This window comes from Chelmon rostratus, chromosome 4, assembly GCF_017976325.1.
Source record: "Chelmon rostratus isolate fCheRos1 chromosome 4, fCheRos1.pri, whole genome shotgun sequence".
In the NCBI taxonomy this organism is placed as follows: domain Eukaryota; kingdom Metazoa; phylum Chordata; class Actinopteri; order Chaetodontiformes; family Chaetodontidae; genus Chelmon; species Chelmon rostratus.
Genome location: NC_055661.1, coordinates 24,471,971 through 24,495,752, shown reverse-complemented (window position 1 = coordinate 24,495,752; position 23,782 = coordinate 24,471,971). Strand labels below are relative to the sequence as shown.

At 43.4% G+C, this 23,782-nt stretch overlaps 4 protein-coding genes across 4 annotated transcripts; 3 read left to right on the top strand and 1 right to left on the bottom strand.

The window, feature by feature from the left end:
- Positions 1–529: 529 nt before the first annotated feature.
- On the bottom strand, positions 530–7,019 carry dhcr24 (24-dehydrocholesterol reductase). Its single transcript, XM_041935848.1, has 9 exons — positions 6,704–7,019; positions 5,555–5,710; positions 4,651–4,756; positions 4,070–4,188; positions 3,120–3,383; positions 2,901–3,044; positions 1,785–1,982; positions 1,515–1,693; positions 530–1,381 (listed from the first exon to the last, which is right to left on the bottom strand). Exons 1-9 carry the CDS (start codon positions 6,932–6,934, stop codon positions 1,228–1,230), a joined length of 1,551 nt encoding a protein of 516 aa, XP_041791782.1. The 5' UTR covers positions 6,935–7,019; the 3' UTR covers positions 530–1,227.
- Positions 7,020–9,337: 2,318 nt separating this feature from the next.
- On the top strand, positions 9,338–11,330 carry si:dkeyp-51f12.2 (uncharacterized protein LOC100151460 homolog). Its single transcript, XM_041936195.1, has 2 exons — positions 9,338–9,654; positions 11,093–11,330. The coding sequence occupies exons 1-2, from the start codon at positions 9,338–9,340 to the stop codon at positions 11,328–11,330; spliced, it is 555 nt and encodes a 184-aa protein (XP_041792129.1).
- Positions 11,331–15,835: 4,505 nt separating this feature from the next.
- si:dkeyp-51f12.3 (uncharacterized protein LOC107988041 homolog) lies at positions 15,836–21,155 on the top strand. The gene is made up of 3 exons (XM_041935839.1): positions 15,836–16,298; positions 16,536–16,866; positions 19,960–21,155. Exons 2-3 carry the CDS (start codon positions 16,601–16,603, stop codon positions 20,117–20,119), a joined length of 426 nt encoding a protein of 141 aa, XP_041791773.1. The 5' UTR covers positions 15,836–16,298; positions 16,536–16,600; the 3' UTR covers positions 20,120–21,155.
- Positions 21,156–21,213: 58 nt separating this feature from the next.
- bsnd (barttin CLCNK type accessory subunit beta) lies at positions 21,214–22,491 on the top strand. The gene is made up of 3 exons (XM_041935840.1): positions 21,214–21,410; positions 21,514–21,590; positions 22,261–22,491. Exons 1-3 carry the CDS (start codon positions 21,234–21,236, stop codon positions 22,370–22,372), a joined length of 366 nt encoding a protein of 121 aa, XP_041791774.1. The 5' UTR covers positions 21,214–21,233; the 3' UTR covers positions 22,373–22,491.
- The last annotated feature ends 1,291 nt before the right edge of the window (positions 22,492–23,782 follow it).

Sequence of the window (23,782 nt, the reverse complement as noted above, 5' to 3'; positions counted from 1 at the left end):
CCAAACAGCTGACAGCGCGGCTCACAGGTACACCCACCTCCAGACTGTAGTAAAACACAGGCAGCTGTGGTGGAAAGCTGTCTGCATGTAGAAAGTATACGCAAATACATAAAAGACTCTTAAGCTCAAGGGGGGGTTGTATGTAGGCTGACAGGTAGACAGCAGACCAGGTATATTTTTAAGTCTAATTAAAAACTAGATCACAAGACTGCTTAGTCACTGGTTTGTTTGCATATGGCCTTCATAAAGCAAAAGAAACTAATATTTACACTGTGCAGTTATTTAAATAAAGTGAAATTATTGTTAAAAGCACATTTGTTTGCTTTCACAATATGCCAGCAGATTAAAACAAGGAGCTGAAGGATACAAGAGGCCAAACAAAGGAGACAGAAGATCAGGTTTGACCTGTGCTGTTATTCAAATAAAGTTAAATGAATCTGTTCAGAGCAAACACAGATTTGACTGTTTATTTCCAGCTACCGTACCATCTTCATGTAAAAAAGAATGCAAATTATATTTATTGCAGAAAAGATTTTTTTTTTATTTGTTAAACCCTTACACAGGCCCGGTGAGATGATCTGATTTTGATATCAAAATAGTTGCCTATAAGTTACAATACATATTTTAGATTCAGCACAAAAACATCTTTTTTAAAAAATGTGTATGATGCTGATTAGGGGACCATGTTTGGCAAGTGTATGGCACTGTGGCAGCTGTAGTTAAGGCTGACCTGTTAATACGCAGCACCGGATAAGGTAGTTAAACAGGGAAAAGTTGCCTGACATATGTACACATTTTAAAAAAGGAAGAAATAAAAAGTTTAGTATGTTTTCTGCAAGTAAAATAAACCATATGTGTGACATATGGTTGAGTCAAGCAGTCCACGAAATCAGAGCTCGAATGTACAAATAAGATAACTGTGTACAGACAGACGGAGACGAGAATACATTCATGACTTCAAACCATTACAATACTTACGCTCCTGTTCACATTGATAAAAGGGCCTCTTAAGACACAGTGTGGTTGCCAAAAATAACATATTTTATCTTGTATTAGTGTGTGCAAAGCTGTATTCCATCTTAAAAATTCTGAGATGCATCTTTGAGTAAAACAGTTTTTTGTTTTTGTTGAAATGTCCCCAAACTAGAAGCTGTCACAAAGTGTGAGCTGCAGACAGACGCCTCTGAGACACAGGGGTCTGAGGTCAGGCGCCAGTGATCAGGGGAGTCAGTGTCGGGCGGATTTACAGATTTTGTCGTAAACCTCGGGAAAGGCCTCCTTACAGCCTAGCTCCTCTCTCAGTCTGTGATACAGCTGTCCATCAAACATCTCCCAAAACTCCTCTCGGTCCATGTACACATCTGCATACAGCATCTGGAACCTGCAGGAGGCGGACGGCACATGTGCAGTAGATGCAGTGTGAATGTAAATGTTTTAAATGCTCCAGTGTGTGCATGTTTTGTCACATCATTTTAGGTACCGATGCTCAATTTCATGTATGATCTGAGACTTACCCGTGCACATCTCTAACAAACTTCTCCAGCTGACGCGTTGATGCTTTAGCTTCAAAGTGTTTGACTTTGGGCTCTCCATAAGCCCCAATATCCACATACAACTCCTCCTCTTGCCCTTTGGGGTGGACCATCCCTCTGCCAGGCTGCAACAGGAACGGGCACAGCCACAGAGGGTAAACCTGAAATAACACAAGACACGCAGGGGTTCAAGCAGGAGTACATACCATAAACGACGAGTGTTCAGCATCTTCATTAACATCTGAGTCTTACGTCGATGTCCTGGTGGAAGCGCGTGATGGCGGCCTGCAGGTGCTTCATGGGGACCAGCATGTCCTGGACCACGTGGTGCTGTTCATAAAGCCGTCTGATGGTCTCTCCCTGGGTGAGCTTCAGCAGTGAGATCTTAGGAGGGACCATCCAGCCAAAAAGCCAGCGAAACACCGGGTTGTTGCCGAAGGGAATAATATCCTGGAGAAAGCACAGAAATACACCCAGAGGCATATACACACAGGTTAAAAGGCTGGATCTTCTTTTGACGGCAGGAGGGACATCAGAAGTACTTTCAAGATGTCATGTTGGAAAATATTAGTTTGAATTTTATCAGAAATTGATTACATGAACATGAAAATAAATCACTACTTAATGTTAAAATTGAAATACCACTGAATTCGATGTGTAGTATTGATATATTTTACTTTGAAAACCATCGATCGGAATAAATGTGGTTTGAATTTGCCTCCTTCAAGTGGCGCAATGTCAAAAAATGTTATAAAAATTCAAATATAAAACTGAAAATGTGTGTAAATCAAGTTAGATGGTTTTCAGAGTAAAATTATTTTATGCCGTAAACACAGTGATATTTGAATTCCAGCATCAAATATTCAGTATTGATTAAACGCAGTCCACTTGCATTCCTCTTATTTTCCACCAGAGGGCAGCAACAACCATCCAACTAGCACTGCATGCTTCATGTCCAACAAAGCAATGATGCCACAAACTGTCGATTAACGATTTAATCAAAGCATCAGTCAGCCCTATTTCTGTCTGACTTTCCTCTGCACCGTCTTCAAAACCCGAGAGCCCCCAAAAGGCCAAAGCCAGCTCCTGTAGATGCCTGTCAAACCAATACCATGCATAATTCATCACACCATTTACTGTTACAGAAAACAAAGGATGCCAAGCCCTTCTCACTAATGGCTAATGGTGTGTGTGTGTGTTTATGTGAGAGTACAAAAGGTGTGTGTGTGACAGAGACAGAGCATTAGTGTGTAATAAAGAGACGTGAGCGAGGAGTTGATAAGATGATGACGAGCTAAAATGTGGCAGATGCATGCAGTCCTTTAAAGTAACGGAAGCAGCCTTGGTGTGTGTGTGTTTAGTGAGTACCTGCAGCTCCCAGAAGATGCTGCGTGTGTGTCTATGATAGTACTGTCTCAGAGGGATGTATTCAACTCCAGTCTGGTCGCCCTTCAGGTAGCCCTCCACGTGTTTGAAGAACCAGGGTTGAAAGTGCAGGCCAATTCTATTAATCTAATCAAAGAGGAAAAAGGAGGTTAAATGTGATAAAACGTGTGGAAACAAGTCACATACTCACAAACTTTTTACCTTATCAGGCTCGGCGTGGTCAGTCATGGTTCCCGTCATGATGACAGCGGTGTCCAGGCTGTACTGGATGCCCTCGACAAATGTGTTCTGCTTGTTCTCTGATGCTTCAGTGAAGCGCTTGCAGATGTTCTCCAGTCCTCTCACCGGCTCGTAGTGCAGCTTCACCCAGGCTTTAGCGGGGACGATCTTGATCTCGGCTGCGACCAGGAACCCCAGAGTTCCACAGGACCACGGCACGGCGTGGAACAGGTCCGAGTTCTCCTCCTGCATGGCAGAAATGCAAACTTTGAACAAGAACAAACTGTGCACGGACGTATGGCGCGCTGGCGCTGATGAACGTGGTCTCAGCCTTCTGGTCTTAGACATGGACCATTCATCTTCTCCACAAGAGGACTGCTCTTTTTGTTTACATGCTGCTGTTACACACCACACTGCAACTCCTGGGTCTGTATCACCACTTCAGCTTAGTCTGGCTCTGTTGGGACTATTCAAACGTTATTAGTGGGGGAGGTGGGGTCAGAAAAGGGGGAGGTTGTGTACTGTTCGCTGTTTGCTGACAGGTGAGTGTCTCTCCCCTCCTTTTGGCAAAAAAAGAAATCATGCTAACGTCAGTAGAAAGCTCTGCTTGTTTTTAAGTAGTTTAGAGTGCATATGGAAAATTACATTTTGGTGTTTTTTTTTTGCCACAATGAACAAACAGTAACGCAAGAATTTCTGTTGTCAAGACAGAAAGGAAAAGATGGTGTGGTGATGGTGATGTTACCATGGTGATCCCTGTTAATGTGCACCAAGTCTGTGATCCTGGAAACCAGAGTCAACCCTAAAGATGCCGTGCTAACCCACTAATCTCACTGCATGATACAGGCATGATACACCCTGGAGATCACACACACACGCGCACACACACACACACACACACACACACACACACACACACACTCTGTACTCACCTCAGTGCAGCGTACCAAGCTGCCATCAGCTAGAACCAGCTCATATGCGACACAGATGTGCTGAAACAGCCCATAAATGTGAGAGGAAGACTCGATGCCTGTGCCCATCACCAAACCACCTGAGAGAGACAATGAAACATTTCTTCTTAGTAGTTCAATATCTTTCCAGGTGAGACCAACAGCGGGCAAACACACAAGCAGCAAGCAGCTGTGAGTATGTATGTGCCTGCACGGACATGAGGATAAATGAATGTACCGCGGCCTGATGGGAAAACATTAGATTGTTGAAGCGCAGTTTATAGCATCAGGAAATCCATTATGAAACCCGATCCAGGGGTGCCTCCAACACTGCAGCCATTTCCTCCCAGTTTCACCTTTTGAGCTACAACATCAATCCTCTAACACAATTACGGAAGTCGCTGAGGCTCTGAACAGGATACAGTGACTGACGCAGGAGATGGAGGATCTACATCACTCAGCGAGCCGTGGAAATCATCACTGCACCTTCTCTGCTTCTAGAAGCACGAGAGCCACAGCTGATGCCTCTCAGAAAGTATTCCACGGCAACACAGACAACATACCCACAGTGAGGTCATCCAGCTCGGGAAGCACTGGCAGTGTCCAGCCAATAGAGTTGAGGAGAGCGGTCACCTGACCCATGTTGGCCAGCGGCTCAACTCTCACCACCTAAAAGAACAAAGATCACTGTGAGTAAAGGTCCATCTAATCACTGACATTACAAAATCCAGCCAGGCTCTATTGGTTAACAGAACAGGTAACAGGTAGATGTGTTTGCAGGTGTTCAGTCATAAAGCAAAGAGCTGGATAAATTAAGAAGACGAAAGGAAAGTCATCATATATTTAGTGTGTTTACTGACACAATTCCTCTCTCTCCCTGCCTCTCTCTGTCTCTCTGCGTCCTAACTTTTTTGCAATTGGGTTTGTAGATGTTAACATATTTCACAGGATAAGTGAAAACTTTGACTTGTCATATGAAATGTCAGGGGGTAGAATTAATCCTTCGGGCACCACAGATATCTGCACTAAATTTCATGATAATCCATCTGATACTTGCCGAGATATTCCTGTCTGGGCCGACGGGTCGACCAACAGACACCGTCATCCAAAGAGAAAGAAAGACACCAGTATTGGTTTAAAATAAGATGCAAGATGGACAGAAAGGGAATCACCTTTCAGATGACCCTCTGAAAGGCTTGTGTTATTTGAATAGATCTTTTTACACAGCAGACATTTGACAGGTCACAGCAGGTAACACACAGGTGTAATTCATAGCATTAATGGTTCCCTTCGGGTTTTTAAATCCCAGGATGCCATCTGAAAACGTCTGAGCAGAAATATGTCGTCTGTGAGTCAAACCGGCTGGAATCGAATGTCTAAGACGATGGAAACACTACTTATTTTTAGACATTTCACAAATTTGCGAACCACTCGGGAACCCATCGTGTGTCTGCTGAATCCTCCTACCTGCCTCTTTGTGTCCACCTCCAGAATGTCCATCATATTGATCATGATGTTCTTGTGGGTTTTCTTGTATTTCCCCACTCTGAGAGATACAGTGAGCCAGCCGGGTCGACCCGTGCACATGTAGGTCTTGCTGCCCTCCTTCCTCCACTCACGCACCTGAAATGTGCCAGAATACGCGACACAGAGACGAACAGGTTTGTTATCCGCACCAGGACATACCTGACTGTTTACCTGTTTACTCAGCCACCTTCAAGGCTGGCTGAGGACAACCTTGCAGGTCAAGGGCATTTGCAGATATGATCATTTCACTGGTTTATTTAACAAATTTATTTATACCTGAACTTTTTTGGAGAGCAGCTGCTTGGCTGCGCTGAGTTACACTGAACATATATTCGCAGAACCAGTTATTCCAAATCCAACTAATTAGATGGGCTTTTAATTAGCACTGAAAGTTACACATCAAGACTACGTTTTATAGGAGCAGCAACGATGATGTAATAACGGATTTATTCTCCACTTGCATGAAAACCAGGTAAATAAGTAAGCAAATATAAAACCCTTATGTAACAACTGTTCAAGTGAGATGAAGCAATACCACCGACGTTTTCATTCTTTTATCAGAATGTGCTTCTAAACACATCATCACTATCTCATCTGAAACACAAGCAGCCAATGGGAGGTTTTCACTACCCATGATCCCTTGCAAAACACATGCAATATAGTTAGCTCATTCTACTCACCATGCAGGTACCATGCAGGCTATTAACCACGTGAATAACACACTAAACTTAACAATGGATGTGATATTTCTGCAAGTGTCAGGATATATAAGACTGATATTGTGCAGCTTCAGGGAATATGGAAACAGTAACAGAACACTGGAAGTGTTTGTCAGCTATGATACGGGACTGGTCATTATCCTGGATGAGGCAGATGTGGATCTGCACATACAGCTCATATATATTTGAGTACTTAACAGAAATAGATCCTTGGCTTGTTCAGATCTGGGAGACCAAGGACCAATCCCCTTCTTTAAAACGTTAAACTTACATCTAACCAGCGGAGCTTAACGCTTTTGAATCAAGCTCCTCGGGGCATCAGACTGCACACACCTGTGCACGCAGGCACCGTCAGATGATGGAGGCTCACCTGTCGCTGGATGTCTCGCACGCGCTGGTCGTGCAGTTTGGGCGCGGAGCACATCTTGAAAATGAGCCACGCGCGCACATAATAATACACGTCGAATATGACGGAGAGCGGCAGCAGGAACAGACACACAAATATCCACCTCTGGTGAACGATCACGTAATCTAGACCTTTGACTCTGATCCACAGAAGGAACAGGACGACCACACCAGCTAAATACAACAGCGGATCCATCGTTTCTGATCACATCCACGTCTGCACGCTCTCAAAGTAACTGCTACAGATTTGAGCTGCACCACCTCTAAACTCCGTATCGATTATTTCAACACTACATCCCAACTCCTGATCACCTCTTCACCGTGATAGGTTAAGACCACACTCATTGGCTAAAATCCCTAAGGGGGCGTGACCGCACGCCAAAGCCTCACGCTTATTGGTCAAGCTAGTGACTGTAGGGAATTCTAGAGCTGTAGCCTTTCTGAACTTCAACCAATCATAAAGCTCAGAGGCTGTCACACCATGCGCGCTGTCTGTGACAACACTGCCTGAGGCAGCCATTGAGACGGTCTGAGGACTAGATTAACACAGACCTTAAACTTTAACGTTGTCTTTTTTTAACACAAGCTAGAAGTTTTCTAGTACACATGGCCTACAAACTTACTGATTAACCAAAGTTTATCCCTTATTTATTTGTCGTATGCACAATTACAGCGAAACAGTCAGCGGCAGTGAAATTCTTTTTCTAGTCTTAAGAAAATGACCTAAGAGTCAAAGTAAATATGTGAAATTAAGAGAGAATTTAAACAGTGCAAAAGATTAAATATAGAAGAAAAAAAAAACAATATTGGCTTTATAAAACTAAATAAAATGAAATCTAATGTAAAACTGTGGTAAACTGGTGTACAGCAGGCTAGTGATAAAATGAGTAGACTAATATAGACAGGCTGGTGCATAAATACAGGCACATACACTCGATTGGCCACTTTATTAGGCACATCTGGTCAATCTAATGCAAACCAATACAACAGCTCTGCCATAAAATCTACTTTTATGATACCTATAATGTTTTGTTGTATTTTTACACTGTCAGTGCATAAATAGTAGAGACTTTTCATTATTTATTTATATGTGCAGTTAAGGGTTAAGTTATACTGTGTAAATTATCAAATTATTTATTTATTTATTTTGCCACACTAGGCTTTACGAACATATATCTGTCAGTTACTTTCATCCAGTTGGAAATCTCTCAGTAGTTGGGCCTGTTGGATGGATGGTCATGACCTTTGGTTCAGATAAGCATGTTCTCCTCAGGGCGAATTACAATAACTTTGCTGATCTGCTGACTTTTCATCAAACACCATCATCAGGTCCAGATTTCAGTTTGTCCAACACTTTGTATTAAGCCCAAATCTAACCCATGAGCCTCAGCTTTTATTTCTGCTGCCAGTTTGCAAATAACAGCACTTTACAGAGCAAAAACCATGGCCCACATGTTAAACATCAGCCTGTTAGCATACTAGCATGCTAACGTTATGCCTGAATACAGCTTCACAGAACATGGTCAGCATGGCTGTACTTTAGTCATGTTTATTTTATATTTTATTTGTTTCTTTATATGTTTATTGTATCTACTGTTATATATGTGGTCTAAAAAAATGTAAAGTTGCATATAAAATTACTCTTTCACATCCTCTTCTGTTTGCTCAAACCAACAAGTTCAGATTCAAATTCCTAAAAAAAAGGCATGACTTAGGTGTCCTCGATGGCAAGTCTCAATAGTAAAATGCTAATGAATCCTTTGATTAATGCTATCAGTGGTTCATCAGCCCATTTGGTCAACAATAGGACCAAACAGGGTTAAATAACATTGCAGGCATGCTGTTTATAGTGTTGTTCTTTATAAATCACTCAAACTTATTAAGGATCTTTGGTTGTAATGAAGGACGTTTCGTAACTGCAAATAAACTCAGCTGCCAAACATTCAGCTCTTTATTTAATTTTCGTAACCGAACACAGTGAAGTTACACAGGCATCTTGTTTTGTTAAAGGATTCAGGCTTATTTATATTCCAGTCTATTTCATTTGGAACATGGTCATTTATACACACACACACACACACACACACACACACACACACACACACACACACACACACACACAGGGCTAAAGTGGTACCCTTCAGACACATTAGACAGAGGGAGGGTGGGGCGCCAGTAAAGATTTCTTAATGGGCTCTGCCGTCCTCTCGTCCATCTGCCTTGATGATGAACACAGCTACTCCACATTGGCCTGATGCGCATCAAAGCCTTCATCCTTTTATTTTTCTTTACTCACCAGCAAAACATTTATTTTAGCACTTTTCCACAGGAGCTGGAGGTCTACAGAGTGAGGACTTCACACTTGGACTTAATGATAAGCAGTTTTTTAACAGTGTGGGAGATGGAAATTATGGGAACAAATAAGTAAGATTCATTGAGCTTTTCCTCGCCATAATTTCTGTGACTGTATTTGAATGTCTGGTCAGTGTCAGAGCGCATGGGGAGCTCACTCCGTGGGACTGTTTATACATGAGTGACACTATCCAGCCGTTCACAGCCTACACAGTAACCTCAGAAGCAGTTACGGTCCTGGAGCAGGATGCCTTCCCTGCACCACGGAGCAATCTTCATCGGAGCCTTCCTCATCGTAACCGGGGGCTCCACAGCCTTCTTGGTCACGTCCCAGAGCCGCTTACAGGCTTTCTCCCTCTGCTGCGTGGTTCTGGGGGTGGTCATGCTCATCCTGGGGCTGTTCTGGGCTATGAACAGCAAAAGTGCCGCAAACTACAACCATCAGGAGTTCGACCCAGAGTGTCCACATTATCTGTACAACGACTACCCCAACCTCGGCAGCCATGCCCTCTTCACACCACCCGGGAGCCGCTTCCCAGAGTCCCAGTCAGTGTTTCTGCCCAGGTGGGTGAGGGAAAAATTATGGGTTTAAATGTGTTACTGCTCTGCACATTATGTAAGTGAATTATGTGGATTTTCTGTACTAACCGTCAATAAAAAAGCAGTTTAGTTATAGATTTTATGAAGGAGCCTAAACATATTTTTACTGTCCGCTCTGCCATGTTGCCATGTCTAATTCATTTTTCCTGTCTAATTCATTTTCCCCATTGTAGCTGTGTATTTCATGACATCATAGGTTCAGTTATCAGTTTTCAGGGTGCTTCAGACAGAGCTGTGCTCAGTTGCACCAGAGTCTCGCACTAAAGCCCCAACAGCTGCACCTTTTCAAGAAACATGCCCACTTTGACTTTATTCCTCATTAATTTTGGCCAAATAAACATATTAACTTTCAAACTTGAGTGGAAAAATGCTGTCTTGCCTTATGCAGGCCGCGCTGAACCCTGGATGACACAGTCCTCGATTGATTATATCCCATATATGGCTGTCCAGAGACAAAAAACACAGCTCGGCCTGGACTCTAAATACATCAACACAAAACAGAAACACAGACATTTTTGCAAATGTACCTATTTGCTTTTTTGACAAACGTTAGATGAGAAACTCCATACCCCTCTCCACTGCTAGCAGCCAGTTAGCTTAGCTCAGCATAAAGACTTGAAACGGAAACAGCTAGCCTGATGCGTCACAACGACAATTCCAATGACGGGGGGTTGTGTGTCCGACTGTTTTTGTCTTAGAAAGACTGTGAATTGTTGTTTTTAGACTTTTTTGTGGATCGATTAAACAAAAGAGATCTAACATTTTGATTAGTGAACTTTAGAAGTGAGCGTGAAGTGAATTCTGTCACCTTTGACATAGCAGGCTAGCTGTTCCCCCTGTTTCCAGTCTTTATGCTAAGCTAAGCTCACAGGCTGCAGGCTGTGGCTTCATATTTACCTTACAGACATGAGAGTGGTATCGATCTTCTCATCTAACCCTCCGCCGGAAATTGAATAAGCATATTTCTCAGAATGTCAAACTATTCCTTTGACTAAGTAGGATTCATCATTATCCAAAGACTCTGCAGGTTTTATTTTAACCACACAGCTGATTGGCTCCTGCTGTCTGTTTGGAGATGTGCTGGCTTGAAATAATCGGGTAAAATATTTGGAAAGAAAACCCTTCATATAAATGGCTCATGATTACAGACTGTGGCAGTAATTCGATAGCGTTCTATCATCCTGCACAACCAAGACGTCTATTATACTTTTGTGAAACCCAATTCCTGTATTTGTCAGGAAACACAGCTACTGACAGAACACGACTCCACTTGCATTCTAGCATCTGGTGTCCACAACCTCTGACACCTCAGAACTAGACTGTACATATCAATTTCTGTTTGTTCTGGTATCATAAATTGCTTCCACGCAATTTCTTACTGCCGCTGTTTTCCCGAGCGTAGGACAATGGAACGCCACAGGCACGGTGCTCGTGGTGAGGAATTCGACTACCCTCCCATGGACCACGGCGGTTTCAGCCCATCGCCTCGTCCTCCTCCGTGGCTGGAACCCCCGCCTCCCTATGAGGTTGCCATCAAGACGACGTGCAGCTCAACACACCTGCGGCGTGCATACTCAGACACACACCTGGCGACGGAGCCCCTGTTTGGACAGTCAAGAGAGATCAGCTTTGAGGTGTGACGCTGGACGATGGGGACGTCCCACCACAAAATGAAAAGGCATGAGACTGGGGCCTCTACTCAGACTCTGCATTAGCTCTTTTTGGGCAGCGACACACTTTATCGCACTTGAAGCATGCTTTTTTTCTGATGTTGACCAGTGCTAGTACAAGCATGTTTTCCCTGAGTTCTCTGTAATTGCAATGCAGGTGTAAACGCTAAATAAAAGGTAAAATTAAAATTTCACAATTCAGCCTTATCAGACTAAAACAAATCACTGAGACACTTGAAATCTTTATAAAGGGTGTGGCCACTGTGAGCAACCATTTCACTGTGTCTTGAAGAGATGGAGTAATATTCTTCCATCACAGGAGGTGAATATTTGGGGAAATTCACATATATTTGCTTTCTTGCTGAGAGTTAGATGAGATTGATTTATACCCCTCTCATGTCTGTTTGTTAAATGTGAGGAGATGGTTAGCTTAGCTTAGCATAAAGACTGGAAACAGCCCCTGTCTAAAGGTAACAAAACACATCTACTCATTCCCCTAAAGCCCATTAATTAACATGTAATAACTTGTGCAAAAATCGAAGTGTAAAAACACTTCATGTGCTGGACTATTTTCTGGCAAGTCGCAGTGACCGCCAGCCTTTATGCTAAGCTAAGCTAACACAGGTCACACCCATTCACCCAAAAGAAGATTAATTTAAACAAACAGCTGCAATGTCCACTGACTCAGAGCAGCAGATATTATACACGAAAGATCCAAAACGATGGATAATGCCTATGTTGGTGTTCTTTTATAATATCAAAAGCATCTAACCCTTAATCTGTAATCATTAATGAGACTAAATTACATCGAACATCTTTGAAATGATAGGAACAGCTGATTTGCTTGGCAAGACAGCTTCCTGTTTCTAAAAAAATACAACATATTTCTTTGCAGGCAGTCAGTCTGTTAGCTTATGCCCCTGGGTGATACAATCGCCTCCATATAGCTGAAAATACTGTTTAAATATCCTTCAGATTTGCCCCTAAAACATCTAGGATGCTGCTTTTAGACCATCTTCAATTCTGTAAACTTATTATGACTGACATGATGTTTTCAGTGAGAGTTGATGGTGTAAAAAGTAACTACAGGTCATTTCAAATTACCTTTATTACCTATATTTATTTCTAATTAAAAAACAGAAAAATTCTAGTAAATGCATTAGTATTGCAATTAATAAAGTGCTTTTCAAAGGCTTTATACAGATACTGATACAAACCTGAAGCCTGAAAACCAGGCAGGGGTTAGGATCATGTTATCCCGCTATTTGCAGACCATCTTAAGGGCACTGGTTGCCGTGGTGACAGAAGCACACAGGAAATCCAGGATTTCCTTTAATTTAAGCTCAACAAATCTGGGTAACTGGATAATCCTCCTTTGGTTTTCTCGTTTGTCAAACAGAGCAGCGATCCTTTGTTTTCTGGGAATGTCGGAAACGTCTTCGTCACGGGATGGCTATTATAATTCACTCTGGGAAAGGAGCGCTCAGGCCTGTGGACGTCTTTAAGTTTGTTTGCCACACATGTACTCATCAGCTTGTTGAAAGCAGGGGAGCGATGACTCATCTGACCATATGAGTGTTTCCACTGCTCTCTAGACCACTGCAGCTCACTGGCAACGCTGTCTGAGCGTTAAGTATCACAACCTGACCTACTGTAACCATAGAATCCCTCTGTTTCAAAGGATCGTACCAGTGCTTCTGCTTATTTAGAAAATAACAACTCATGTTTTTCCTTCCTTTCATTTTGATACATGCAGATCAACCGGGAGAAATCTTAAAGATGCGATATGTAATATGCATCAGGAAAATTTTAGTTAAAAATGTTCAAAAATGAACTAATATTATCAAAAGAATGTGAGTAACAGTTCTTACATCATGTCTAGTTGTCTGTGTATTGTGTTGCAGAGATATTCACTGAAGTTAGCATGCTAGCCTGCTAGGCCCGGCCCGCTCTGTCTCGTAATACCATTTTGTACCTCAAGAGGTGATAGCTATGTGATGTATTTGCTACGTTTCACAAGCTCTCTAAGCGTTTTTAGTCTAATGACTAAATAAAATAAACTCACCAATTGTCGAGAAGGTTAATATTCTTCCACCTGCTCTCCCTATTAAGAAGAAAAATACAACCGCACAGCTTCAGAATTCAAGTTCTCGCATTTACTGAACTAAAATGAGCTAAAGTGGCAGTTTAACTCATCATAAAACACACTCAGGAACAAAATAAAACTCATCAAAACCATCTTGGTTTGTCTTTCCACTGTTTCAACAATCACCAACCCTGATTTGGTCAGAATTAACCCTTCATTCACAGAGTTAGGTGTGAAAATACTCAGACTCTACACGCTGCTGCTGATCAACCTTCCTCTCGCGCTTTACTCCTCTCGTGTCAGAGTCCCTGGACTCAGAGTCCTGGTTGAAAGCTGCTGTAAATCATCTCAGTGCTGTTTCCGTCGTCAAGCTGACCTTCATCGGACTTGAAGGCTGTGTTCAGTCCTGATGTGGTCGTGTTTGCTGGGAAGCTGCTGAATCCGGTTCTGTTGCTTGTGCTGTAAACACCAACAATCCCAAAGTGCTCCGAGCTCTCGGTCGGGCAGACTCAGTCAGCTAATAGGGCCACTAGCTGTACAGCTAACTGAGCTAACTAGCTAGTGGCTACAGCTGTGGTTATTTGTCTGACCTACCACAGGTGGACAATTCAGGTGGACAATGGAGAACTCCCACCAGGACAGGACTGGACCAAGAGAAGAAAATTTCCAAAACAGTTCAGACTCCTGCAAAAAATAAAAGAAATGCAATGTATCACAAATCTTTGTTAATGTTAAATAACTAAATAAATACAGCTGATGTGATAATCACAATGTTGGTAGTTTAACTTATGCACATCTGTAGTCTCTGCCCGTTGATTTTCATGCTTCTTTCATGTTCCTTTAATTATTTTTTTTGCAATGTTTCATTGATTCTTCACAGTTTAAAAAAAAGCACATGAAGGTCGTCAGTAATATTACTGTCAGCCCTGAGACGAGCATTACTGTGCACTGATGTACCGTCCTGACCTCTGAGAGAAGATGCTGCACTGAACTGATGACCACAAATACACTGTTGTGATTGTTGACAGCACAAGGTCAACTGACCTCAACTGCTTTGATGGACCTGTGCGCTCACACACACGCACATGCACACACACACACACACTGAACACAAGAGCTGATATGAATCACTGGACGGTCCATTGTGTTGTTTATTAGTGTAGTTTTTTAATATCTCTAAATATGCATGCAGCTATGACTGTTTTACTCAATGGAGAATCTTAAACTTTTTTGTTCATGTATTCAACTTTATTTAATAAATCAGTGATTGAGGACACAAAATCATCAGGGATTATTGGAAATAGACAACAATTGAGTATCAAGTCTTCATCCCCACAATTGTATGCTGCATGATATGAGGATTTAATCATATCAACCATTTAGCAGCTCTTCTGGACATTTCAATCATACGCCATGGTCTTTGTTTGCCCCGTTGCTACGGAATCATAGATGTTCACATGTCCATTTCCACCATTTGTGATGAGACCGTTTCCAAGATCACAAATGACCTTTGACTTCAACTCCATGACGCCTGGGATAACCCATGTGATCCGATTGAAAGCGCCACAACAGATAATAAATGGGCCTCATGGTGAGACTGTGGACATCAGATTATATGATCAGACTGCACATAAAGATTTCCCCCTGAATTTAAAGAATCTTAACCATCTTCTGCTATATTGATGAGCTGAGAAAGGCTTTTGATCCTCAAACCCTCCCATTTATTTTAACTCTTACACACTGTAATGTCTGGTGACGTGCTGTAACTGATGGTTTATTATTAAACTGTATTATGATGACCCTGGCCTGCGTTTATACCATCTATGCATACACACTGGCCATATATATTGGAAACATATGTTTTATGGTCTAAAGGGAGGAAAGAAACTTGATCAAGTGGCTCAGATCTTTTTCCACACTGATGGTGAGAACAATGAGTGAAACGGCACATTGTTTCCCTGAGTTGACCGAACAATATTTGGGTGGGGACGGGTGGGTGGTCATTTCTTTTTTTAGCTAAACATTAAGAAGATGCTAGACTGGACAAAGTTAAAGGGACATTTACAAGCTTGAGAAGTTAAAGAGGAAAAAACAGATTAAATCCACATTTCCAATATTTGAAGCATCTACTGTCACAAACTGGAAGATCAGGAACAGCCAACTGATGAGAGATTTGTGATGACCAACTTATTCATAATTAATTATTATAGTGATACTAAGCCAGTCATTTCCTCTCATAGCCCCCCCCCCCCAATTGTAGCCCAGTGAGGATCATCCTGCTCCACCCCCAGCAGAGCTCCACCTCAGCGCACAAACACTCTCTGTTTGTTTGCAGGGTTTATCGGCCGATGTATGACTGGGACTATAATTCTCTCCTTGTGAAAACAGCTTGCCCAAACAGAGACTGTGACAAGGATCAGACCGCCCTGCCCTCCATTCCTCGTCACTGAAAACCCTTCCTCATAAAAAAAAACAACACTTCCTCACACCGCTCAGCTCCGCCGCCGCCGCCGCCGCTGCTGCCGCTGCTGCGGCCAGATGAAAACTAAACAGCGCCCGGCCCACGCTAGACATCAACTCATCTCCTACAGATTTTCGGTGCGGTAATCGCTTCAAAAACCGGATATGCTTCCTCTGCGGGGAGGGAAAGCGACGCAGAGGCGCGCAGAAGGAGAGGGGCGCGGCGGAGGAGCAGGATACGCGGATTGAAGCGGAGGCTGTGCTTTGAGTTCCTTCAGGGTTCGGGTGGACGCCATACGGGCATCGTGCGCGGAGCGAAAGTTGATGAAGAGGAGAAAAGAGATGGTGAAGCTTTGTGTCCGCGCATCTGCTGAACAGCGACTTCCTATCAGGTAGAGGATCGATGTTTATCCCAAATGGCACAGACGCGCAGTGATGATTTACATGTTGCATATCCGTGTTATTAAACCCTGAAGTCAGTTTTCTTTGGCTTCTCTCCCTCTCTCTCTCTCTCTCTCTCTCTCTCTCTCTCTCTCTCTCTCTCTCTCTCCCACACACACACACACACACACACATTGCCAGTTGTGGTGGATGCTGTGTATCTGAGCCCTCTCTTCTCTCCCCTGCAGACTGGCTGCTGCTGAGGTGGAGGTGCAGCTGTAGCCGGGCGAAGTCAGTTGAAGGGCCTCTGGAGATGCCGCTCCCCCAGGGCATGCTGCTCTGTCTGGGCATGCTGCTGATGACTGCTGGTGGGGTCATGGCCCTGTGCGTGGGCCTGCCCCAGCACTCAGCCCCGCTGTTTGGATTCGGGCTGTTCCTGGGTTTGGGGGGCGTGGGCCTGCTGGTCAGTGGACTCTGCATGGCCATGAAGAATCTCCAGGTGGCAGTGCCCGGACACTTCCTCCTGCACCCCCGCACAGGCACGCGCTTCAGCCCACAGCAGGCCCTGTCTATACAAAGGTACATACGCGCAGAGGACATGCACAAAGCCTGGATGAAAGGGGATAAGCAGCACCACAATGCTTTCGATGCAGATTTTTGGGGGGTTTATTATTTTTCTTAAAAAATCAGCAGTAGTTTCCAACCAAGGTTTCGGATTCTTCTGTCGGTTCAGAAGGAGATGAAATTATGCAAGGAATTAGAAAAGATACCCTTATGCTACACTATTTCATTAACTTTTTCTCATGAAATACTGGTTAGCTTCATCTCTTCGGGCCTCTGACAAGTATTCAGATATACGCGACATGTGACAAAGCACATGCTAGCTGTTCTGCAAGATTGTAGACAGTCATGCTTTGAGCTAAATGCTAATGTCAGCATTCTAATATGCTCACATTGACAATGCTAACATGCTGATGTTCAGCAGGCATGTTGCTAATTAGCACCAACCACAAAGTATAACCAAGGCTGATGAGAATGTCGTTATGTAGCCTTGCAGATACTTGGTCATAAATAAAAGAATGGGGCAAAGTGAAATTTTGACCTGATGGTGGCGCTATATAAAGAATTAAGGGAGCTACCATTTTTATACCCAGTGTTCATCCTGAGGGGAACATGAATGTGTATACCAAATGTCTTGGTAATCCATTGAATAGTTATCAAGATATTTTACTCAAAACCCCAAGCCTACCTCATGGTGGCGCTAGAGCAAAAGTTGGGAGATTACCAAAGTCATTAGAATTCGTCCTCTGGCAACCATGAACGTCTTTGTTAAATCTCATGGTAATCCATCCAATAGTTGTTGAGATATTTCCGTCTGGTCCAAAGCGGTTTGACCCACTGACTAACCGACTGGTATTGCCGTTCATAGAGCCACGCCGTCCTGGTCTGAGGGGTTGGAAACCCCCCTGCACAGAGGACGGCTGTCTTAGAAAACCAATCCTGCTGTATAAACAAAGAACAACTTTTCAGGCTCACTCGCTGGTGTTGTTCAAGATGAATAAACACACATACAGATAAATACCAGGACACGGCATCCAAGGAGACTGACAAACAGTCCTGTTATTGAACAGACCTCTAGGACACATCACCGCGTATTAGTTACAGTGAACAGTTTGACCAAGATCTCTGAAGCGCATTAGGAACTTGAAAACACTGGACTTGAGAATTGGAAAGCAACGGATTTTTTGATTATGGACTGATTATAGAAGTAGGTCATGGGGAAAGCAGCAGCCACACATGCATGTGGCTGACAGACTCCCCTGGCATTTTCTGAGGTAATCTACGATAGCCTGAGAATTTAAACAAGCCGTGCTCTGCTCACTGTCCAGCACTGAAGAAGAGAGGTTCCAGGAGCACAGTTTCTATCATGAAGGGTTTTTCTAACTCCAGACGCTGTTGAAACTCAGACTGATCAGTGCTTGTAAACCCGAGCTGTCGTTTAAATGTGAGACGCAGCGTGTCGGTTAAAATGTTTGAGGGACTGGAGAGTGATGAGATATCATGATCAAATGGGGAGCAATTTGTAAACAGAGTGCATTTCCTGAAGGCAACGTGGTGTGATTGCTGGGATCTGAAATGCATTACTGGAAACTCTGTTAGTTAAGGAGCAGCTGAAGGAGTATGAGCTGTAGGAGGAGTAAGAGTGTTATAAAATAATGGAAGAAGAATTTGCTGAATTGATCTGATGTGTAAGACCTGAAAGAAGATGAATTTTAAAAAATAAAAGAAGAATTACTTAATTAATCCTCCAGGAGGAATTATTTTGAGCCTTGCTCAAAGGCACCTCAGCAGTGCCCTGGAGGTAAACTGTGCGTGCTGAACTTGAGTTGGCCCAAGCCAAGTCCCACAGACTGAGCTACTGCCGAGCCAAAGCACTGAAAAGAGCTGAGGTGTGAGTTAAAACTACCAGCAGAAGTGTGCGTGCTGAGAAAAGCTGAAGTTTTAGATGAAAAGTAATCACTTAAAGGAGTGTTGCTGCTGAAATGAGTTAAAGTTAAAGCGTCAACAGTTGGGGTTAAAGTCCTGAAAAGATTTGAGGTCTAAGATAAAGTGTGGCTACTCAAAGGAGTTGACTGTCAGTTGAAGTGCTGCTGCTGAAAGGAGTTGAAGCATAAATGCCGAAAGGACCTGAAGTGTAAACACTGAAAGAGTTGAAGTGTAAGTCAAAGTGTAAACACTAAAAGGAGCTGACTGTCAGTTGAAGTTAAAGTGCTGAAAGGATATGAAGTCTAAGATAGAGTGTGGTTACTCAAAGGAGTTGACTGTCAGTTGAAGTGCTGCTGCTGAAAGGAGCTGAATTGTTGCTGCTAAAAGGCGTTGAAGTGTAAACACTGAAAGATTTGAAGTGTAAGTTAAAGTGTAATCACCAAAAGGAGTTGACTATCAGTTCAATTGTAAGCGCTGAAAGGAGTTAAGGTTTAAAACAAAGTGTGGTTGCTGAAAGGGGTTGACTATCAGTCGAAGTGTAAGCACTGAAAGAGCTGAAGTGTAAGTCAAAGTATATTCACTAAAATAAGTTAACCTAGTGATTACACTTCATCCTACACCTCAACTACTTTCAGCACTTACACTTGAACTCATAAAGGAGTTGACTATCAGTTGAAGTGCAAGTTAAAGTGTACTCACCACAAGGAGATGACTATGAGCTCAATGTGAAAGGTGTTGAGGTGTAAAATAAAGTGTGGTTTTTCAAAGGAGTTGACTATCAGTTGAAGTGTTGTTGAAACGAGTTGAAGTATAACTGCTGAAAGGAGTTGAGGTGCAAGATAAAGGCTAGTGAAAGGAGTTGACAATCATTAGCAGTGTAAAAGTTGAAAAGAGTTGAAGTGTTGGATGAAATGTAATCACTGAAAGAAGCTGACTGTCAGCTGAAGCGTAAATGCTGAAGGATTTGAAGTGTTGGCGGAATATAATCACTGAAAGGTGCTGAAGTGTAAGACACAGTTTAATCACTGTAAGGAGCTGACTGTCAGTTGGAGTGTCAGCAGTGATAGAAGTTGTGGTGCTACGTGAAATGCAGACACTGAAAGGAGTTGAAGTTTCAGTGAAGTGTAAGCACTGAAAAAATAATTTAGCACACTTTTCATGCCCTCTCTTTCTCTTTCTCTTCAGGAGGTTGGACCGAATCCGTCGGGAGATGTCAGAGGACTCTGTCAGCAGGATACCGGAGCCTGAATCCTCCCTCCCATCCACCCCACCGCCCTGGACTATGGAGCCGCCGCCATCCTATGACACAGTGATGAAGAGCCAGGAGCACAGGGAGGAGCTTTAACCTCTCAATCTGGCGGACATCTTTACTTTGGGTCAGTGCCTTATGAGTTCGGTTCGCAGCGGGAACCTTGAACAAACAGTCGGTGCTATGGGTGGACTCGCTGGCCTCATCTGTGCCTTAAGAACAGCCGCCCAGAACCCAAGCACAAGCCAAGAAACAGGAAGAGACTGCAGCTGGTTAAAGACTTCATAGTGGTGCAGACTGTGCCCCAGTGTGGCCTCTGTGTCTATGAAAAGTGTGCTGTGATTGATTGTGAAAGTAATTGAAATGATCACTACAATTGCTTCACTCTCTACACTAAGGGCTTTTCTTCAGACCAGCATTATGTGACTTTTCCAGCAAAGTTAAGGGATGCACGTCAACAGTTTGGCTGGAAGCTTCCTGTAGGCATTTAATTAGGATATTTTATTGGCCTGCTTGAATTTACGTGACCTACTACTGTGGCTGCGCAGCACTCTTCTTCAAACGCGATAAGGACTTCACAGCTACACGGCTCCTCTTCGTATCTGCACTCTTTTCCTGTCATAACTTTGTACATGATGCATTGACCGCTTACTCCAGTGCAAAGTGCCTTAACCAGCGACAGCAGAATGTCAGCAGTACCGTGGTATTTATCTCTCAGCTTTGTATCCCGTGTTTGCAGAATGTCCACTGTTCGTGCTATGTTGTGATGTTACTATAAACTTGAGTTAATGAATGGTGCTCTCTGTGGGCGGTGTCGCATTCAGGAATAATGGATTGTTTATTTAAAAAGAGGGAAACCCCAGGAAGGCGGAGAAGGGAAATGTCGGCTTTTATTTAAAATCATGTCTAAACCAAGCAAACATAAACTCAACTCAGTACTGCTCAGAAGCCCGGTTGCAAGTCTCCTTTTTGCCAGCAGCTTGAGGCAAGGTGACCTATCAGGTACACACACACACACACATGCAATTTTATACCTGATCTGAGCAGACTGTCTGCAGGGTGTAATAAGCAGCAGAGTGGAACCCTAACTGTGCTTTCTCCACCCTCACCTTCAAGTCCGGACAGAACAACACCAACTCTTTCCCTGCTGTACCACAGGTGCTTGAGTTTTAAGTTTACACAAATAAGAGCTCCATTAGCGGTTGCAGCGATGGCAGAAGGGAAACCATATCGGTATGGGCTGATAGCGGCGGGCCTGTGTGTCGCGGCAGTCGGCCTCTTCATCATGACTCAGGAGCGACCGCACATCTACGCCACAATGTGCGTCTTGGGCGTCAGCATGGTGTGTGTCGGGACTGTGTGGAGCTTCTGCCAGTGCTATCCCAAGGTAGACACGGACTTGCGTGTGTCTGGGAGGAAGACTCAGGAAATAATATGAGATTGCTGTAGCTCAGACGTGAATTTGGTAATGGAGAGTGTGTGTTTGTTAGGTCGTTTTGGCTCCTGAGATTCAAGAGAAAAACCTGGAGGATCTAGTGTTAACTGCAGCTGGTGGAAAAGACGAAAGGTATTGTCTCACACACACATTCACAAAGCCACACACACACACTGTCTTAATGGCCCACAGACAAGTGGGTGTTCATTCAGGCCTTAATGATTCCCTGTGGTCTGTCTGTGTATCTCAGGATGCTAAGCACATCATCTAGTGGGCGAAATGGCGACAGCAGCAATCTAATGTGTCTGAGGGGAGGAAGCATCTGCACTAATACACTGTAGATACTAATTATATTATCTTTACAGGAAAATTAATGGAGATGTGATGGAGTAGCTATGACAGCAGGGCAGAGCAGGGAGGTATAAAGTGGAATAGAGGAGAAATGAGACATGGTGGCCTGAAGGTTGTGACTGAAAAGGGCAGATTAGTTGGAAACATAAGGCCGGAGACAGTGAATGAGTAACGCTCCCCCCTCCCTTTACAAGCACCATTAACATTCCCTTGATTAAAGCACTTGAGCCTCAGTATCGTGGCCAGCGGCTGAAAAAGGAAGCTGTACTGTGCAGCTCCTGCATGTGAGTATTTGTGACTGCGTGGATGTTCAGCAGCCAGATAAAGACGTGCACGCTCAGCAAAACCCTCCGCCGGATTAAGAAAAAGTAAGAAAATGAGGACAAAAATGCTTGAACTAGGCTTCTATTTCTGTCCCTCCCCTCCTCCCCGTCTTTTGATTTAATTTTAGGCATGCTGAGGCTCTGCCAGGTTTCTGTGGCCAGAAGTGGAGCAGCAGCAGACTTCTTCCCGAAGCCCAGAGGAGCCGGTGTCACAGCTGTCCCACGCTGCACCTGGTCTGAGGGAGGGACGCCATCATCAGGGGACTCCTTGTTGGTCCAATCAAAACACTCAGCAACGAGATCCTCCAGTCTCTCTGGTCTTTTTGTAAATGATAGCATCACTCAAACATGATGCTGATTGAATGTGTATTTTTTATGGAAGTGACTGATTACGCATCAACAGTTGTACAAACTTCACTTTGTGTTAGTGTTAAGTCAATAAAGTTGTGTGTACTGCATGCAAGTTCCAGAAGATGGCACTATTTACAATATGAAAGAGAGTGAGAGAGTTATTACAAATATTTCATAGGCATACACCTTCCTAGGTTTGATTTTTGGATGCCGTTCCCCACTTTCACCCCATGTTTACCGTCCTGCTCCTCTGTTTAATTAAAAGCATTATTTTGTCATGCAGCACCTTTCATAGCTAAAGTAGCACAATACAGGGCAGGAAATGAAACAAGTGAGATATTTGTGATGATCTTAGAGGAAAGAAGTAGAGAGAGCAGCTTAAAAAATATTAGAAACAATATGATTTGACGTTTTAGAACAATTTGCATATGGTGCCGAAAACACATTGGAAAAGATTAGTTGAGAGCCACACAGTACAAATAGGTATGAACATGAATTTAAGTCCTCAGTCTGGAACTAGGACCGACCAGTGAGGCACAATCAGTGGATCTGAGCAGCTGTACGTGAGGCACCTGTAAGGATAACATTATTCTGTAAGTTACGCCTGAGTCTATTGGTTCAATATTATGTTTATTTCACTCACCACTAGGCGGCAGAGTAGCCAGTTTTGGGGTGTGGTGCTACAGACAATATATGAGAAGTTCAAGTGTGCAGGACAGAGTTGGAGCCCACAGAGAGCGCGTGTCCTGTTGCTGCTGTGCTAACGTGTGAAAACTCTGCAGAGTTTTGCAGTTGAAGCAATGAATTAACTCTTTCTACACTATCAATGCTGTCGTTGCTTCAGTGGCGCAACACCAACACGTTTATCGCAAAACTTCATGCGATAATATGCTGGCTGGTTTCTGCTGCCCCCACGTGGACAGAAACATCACTTATTTTACGAATTCCACACAGCAGCTAAAGCTGTGGACTACATCAGTCTCAACAATCACAATATTCATATTCTAACCTCTTCGATAATTCCGTTCATGCTAATTCGGGGAATTCAGAGATCCACAAATGAACTTTTCTGTCATTTTCTGCAGTCATAAGTTCAAATAATGTCCAGGCTCTTTGCAATACCACATGTGCACTTTCAGCGTGAGAGCTCAAGCATCATCAGGGTTATTTTCTCAGACTCAGAGGACGTTATGTAACTGTTTTTACAGGCTGGAGACTTTTCCTGAGGAGTAAATTCAACTTAAAAATCGGCGAGGTGCCCCTTTAAGTGCCCCATATGTCTTATTAACTACTGGTCTT

Bases quoted from the DNA above. Each gene is read 5' to 3' on its own strand.
- dhcr24 (XM_041935848.1), bottom strand. From the start codon at position 6,934: ATGGATCCGCTGTTGTATTTAGCTGGTGTGGTCGTCCTGTTCCTTCTG. The intron at 3,045-3,119 runs GTAAAAAGTTTG...CTCTTTGATTAG, and splicing joins ACCACGCCGAGCCTGATAAG to ATTAATAGAATTGGCCTGCA. The intron at 1,694-1,784 runs GTAAGACTCAGA...GTGTTATTTCAG, and splicing joins GCTTCCACCAGGACATCGAC to GTTTACCCTCTGTGGCTGTG.
- si:dkeyp-51f12.2 (XM_041936195.1), top strand. From the start codon at position 9,338: ATGCCTTCCCTGCACCACGGAGCAATCTTCATCGGAGCCTTCCTCATC. The intron at 9,655-11,092 runs GTGGGTGAGGGA...TCCCGAGCGTAG, and splicing joins CAGTCAGTGTTTCTGCCCAG to GACAATGGAACGCCACAGGC.
- si:dkeyp-51f12.3 (XM_041935839.1), top strand. From the start codon at position 16,601: ATGCCGCTCCCCCAGGGCATGCTGCTCTGTCTGGGCATGCTGCTGATG. The intron at 16,867-19,959 runs GTACATACGCGC...CTTTCTCTTCAG, and splicing joins CAGGCCCTGTCTATACAAAG to GAGGTTGGACCGAATCCGTC.
- bsnd (XM_041935840.1), top strand. From the start codon at position 21,234: ATGGCAGAAGGGAAACCATATCGGTATGGGCTGATAGCGGCGGGCCTG. The intron at 21,411-21,513 runs GTAGACACGGAC...TGTGTTTGTTAG, and splicing joins TCTGCCAGTGCTATCCCAAG to GTCGTTTTGGCTCCTGAGAT. The intron at 21,591-22,260 runs GTATTGTCTCAC...ATTTAATTTTAG, and splicing joins GCTGGTGGAAAAGACGAAAG to GCATGCTGAGGCTCTGCCAG.